At 56.9% G+C, this 2,091-nt stretch overlaps 1 protein-coding gene across 3 annotated transcripts in view; it reads right to left on the reverse strand.

Annotated features, from left to right (window-relative positions):
* The window catches only part of UBE2J2 (ubiquitin-conjugating enzyme E2, J2), a 24,183-nt gene continuing 22,092 nt past the window's right edge, over window positions 1-2,091 (reverse strand). For all 3 annotated transcript variants that reach the window (XM_011956384.1, XM_011956383.1, XM_011956385.1), the window contains 4 exons: window positions 1,718-1,820; window positions 1,501-1,639; window positions 880-960; window positions 1-324 (listed from right to left, as the gene is read on the reverse strand). In XM_011956384.1, coding sequence (XP_011811774.1) covers window positions 40-324; window positions 880-960; window positions 1,501-1,639; window positions 1,718-1,820 — 608 coding nt within the window. In that variant the 3' untranslated portion in view covers window positions 1-39. The remainder of the gene's footprint in view (window positions 325-879; window positions 961-1,500; window positions 1,640-1,717; window positions 1,821-2,091) is intronic.

Genomic DNA, 2,091 nt, shown 5'->3' on the forward strand with positions numbered 1-2,091 from the left:
GGTGCCCGCAGTGGCGCCTTGGGTCTCGGCGCCTGGGCCTCACTCCTGCGCGATGCTCCTCAGCACGTACTTGACCGTGTAAGCAAAGGCCGCAAACCCCACGATAACAAACAAGTTCGCCAGGGCGCCGCCCAGGAGTCCGTGGTGCCGGTTGGCCTGCTGGAGCCCTGCGAGGTTGGGGACGGCCCCCGGCGCATGCCCGTTGAGCAGCTGAATCCCATTCTGGACCAGGTGCGTCTCCCCGTCTGGAACCACGTCTGGCAAGGGAAGAGTCTGGGGTTTGCTACTGAGTTCGTCTTGTGCTTTCTGTTTTTGTTTAATTTCCTAAGAGAGAAACACGAGAAACGCAGCTGGTCTCCAACCAGCGCCTCAGGACCTGCACTCCGGTTCTCAGGAGCTCACAGTCCACCACCAAGAACCAAGCCCTAGGCCACGGTGTCTTATCCCGACCCCATCTCACAGGTGAGGGCCCGAGCGTGGCTGGCCTCACTGGCCCTGTGCCTCTTGGCCCCTGCACTCAGGTAGACCAGAACAAGGCTGAGCCACAGAGGCCAAGACCAGGGAGCACTCCAGTCCCACATGGCAGCTGCTGTGCCTCCCAGCCATCCCCAGACCACCCAGGTGGCCGCTCAGGCCCACGAGCTCCATGCCCTTGTGGAAAAGGCCCAGCTCCCAGCCCACCAGCACAGCTGTCTGCAGGCCACCCCCCAGGGCCCAGGCCTTCTGCCTCCCCTGCCTCGGGGCTCCTGGGGGAGAGGAGCCATACCCTGAGGAGGTCTGCAGCTTTAGGACCCAGATTTTACTCTTTGGAAAGAGGTGAAACTGAAGTGTTTTAACACAGGGGAAGGCGAAACCCATTTCCGACTTTCTCTTTCTTACCTCCACAACTTCAGGAAATAATTCACAAAAGACTTTATCTTTCAAATTAAACGCTAAACTCTGCGCTGCCAGTTGTCTTTTCTAGGAAGGAAGAGAAGGGAATCAGCCAGAAAACTCATTTCAATTCTTTCAAAATTATAAAAGCAGATGATTTCAAAGTCAAGGGCTGCAGTCTTCATGCTGCAGAAAGCACTTAATAAGCACACTCTTCACAGCAGACTTAGAGTCTTATAAAGGCTTCTTAATCTTCTCATCAATTAATCATATCACATTTGATTCCTATTAAAAATAGAAAAATAAACACCAGCTAACAAAAGCACTGTGCTCCCGGCTGAAAAGGCCCCCGCCATCTGTGCGACTGGCACTGCCTCGGCCCACCCCAAGATCCCCAGGAGGAACCACTGGCGGGTGTGAATGAGGCTGGAGGTGAATAAAAGCAAGCCCGAGAGGCGGCGGGGAACACCAGGCCACAGAGCAGAGCAGTCTCCACCAGGGTGCCTGGGACAAGGTGGGAACTCCACCCGGCCCGGCCTGCTGAGAAGAAAGGCAGCTGCAACTCAGGAACAGAAAGCAGCCCCAGGCACAAGGCGGAGGCCCACAAGGGAGGCACTGGAAACTCACCGTGAAGTCCGACGTCTCCACACTGCCCAGGGTGGGGCCCCTCTCCACCATGAAGCTCAGGAGCCCGGTCAGGATGGTGGAGACAGACCAGGCTGGGTTCCACGTGTCGGGGTGGAAATCCGTGATAGAAAGACATAGCCTGCGAAACGGGGGCCCCGTCAGTGCACACTCCCCACTGCGGCCAGAAAGCTTCCACGGCACCCTCCAGGCACCTTACCTGGTGTTGCACTTAAATCTTCCATTGGGAGTTATCATATAAATACTAGGAGGTTTGAAAGGAAATTCTCTGGGAAAAATCAGCTTTCCATGATAATAGCCACCTACATGGAAACAAAACATAAAGAGCCTTGTCGTCCTCCCCAGCGGGGCTCCTGGAGACCTTGTCCCCATCCCCACACCACCCCGCCCCCCAGCTCAGCCCCCGAGTCCTCACTGCCCTCTCCGTGCCGAGCCGGCTCCCAGACTCATTCCCCCACTGACGTTACTCTCCACTGCCACTCCTGTCACGACCCACCCACTGTCATGACCACCCAGACCCAATGCCCCTCCCCACCCTAGTCGTCCTCCCCAGCGGGGCTCCTGGAGACCTTG

Source organism: Colobus angolensis, unplaced genomic scaffold, assembly GCF_000951035.1.
Source record: "Colobus angolensis palliatus isolate OR3802 unplaced genomic scaffold, Cang.pa_1.0 Scaffold416, whole genome shotgun sequence".
Taxonomy (NCBI): Eukaryota; Metazoa; Chordata; class Mammalia; order Primates; family Cercopithecidae; genus Colobus; species Colobus angolensis.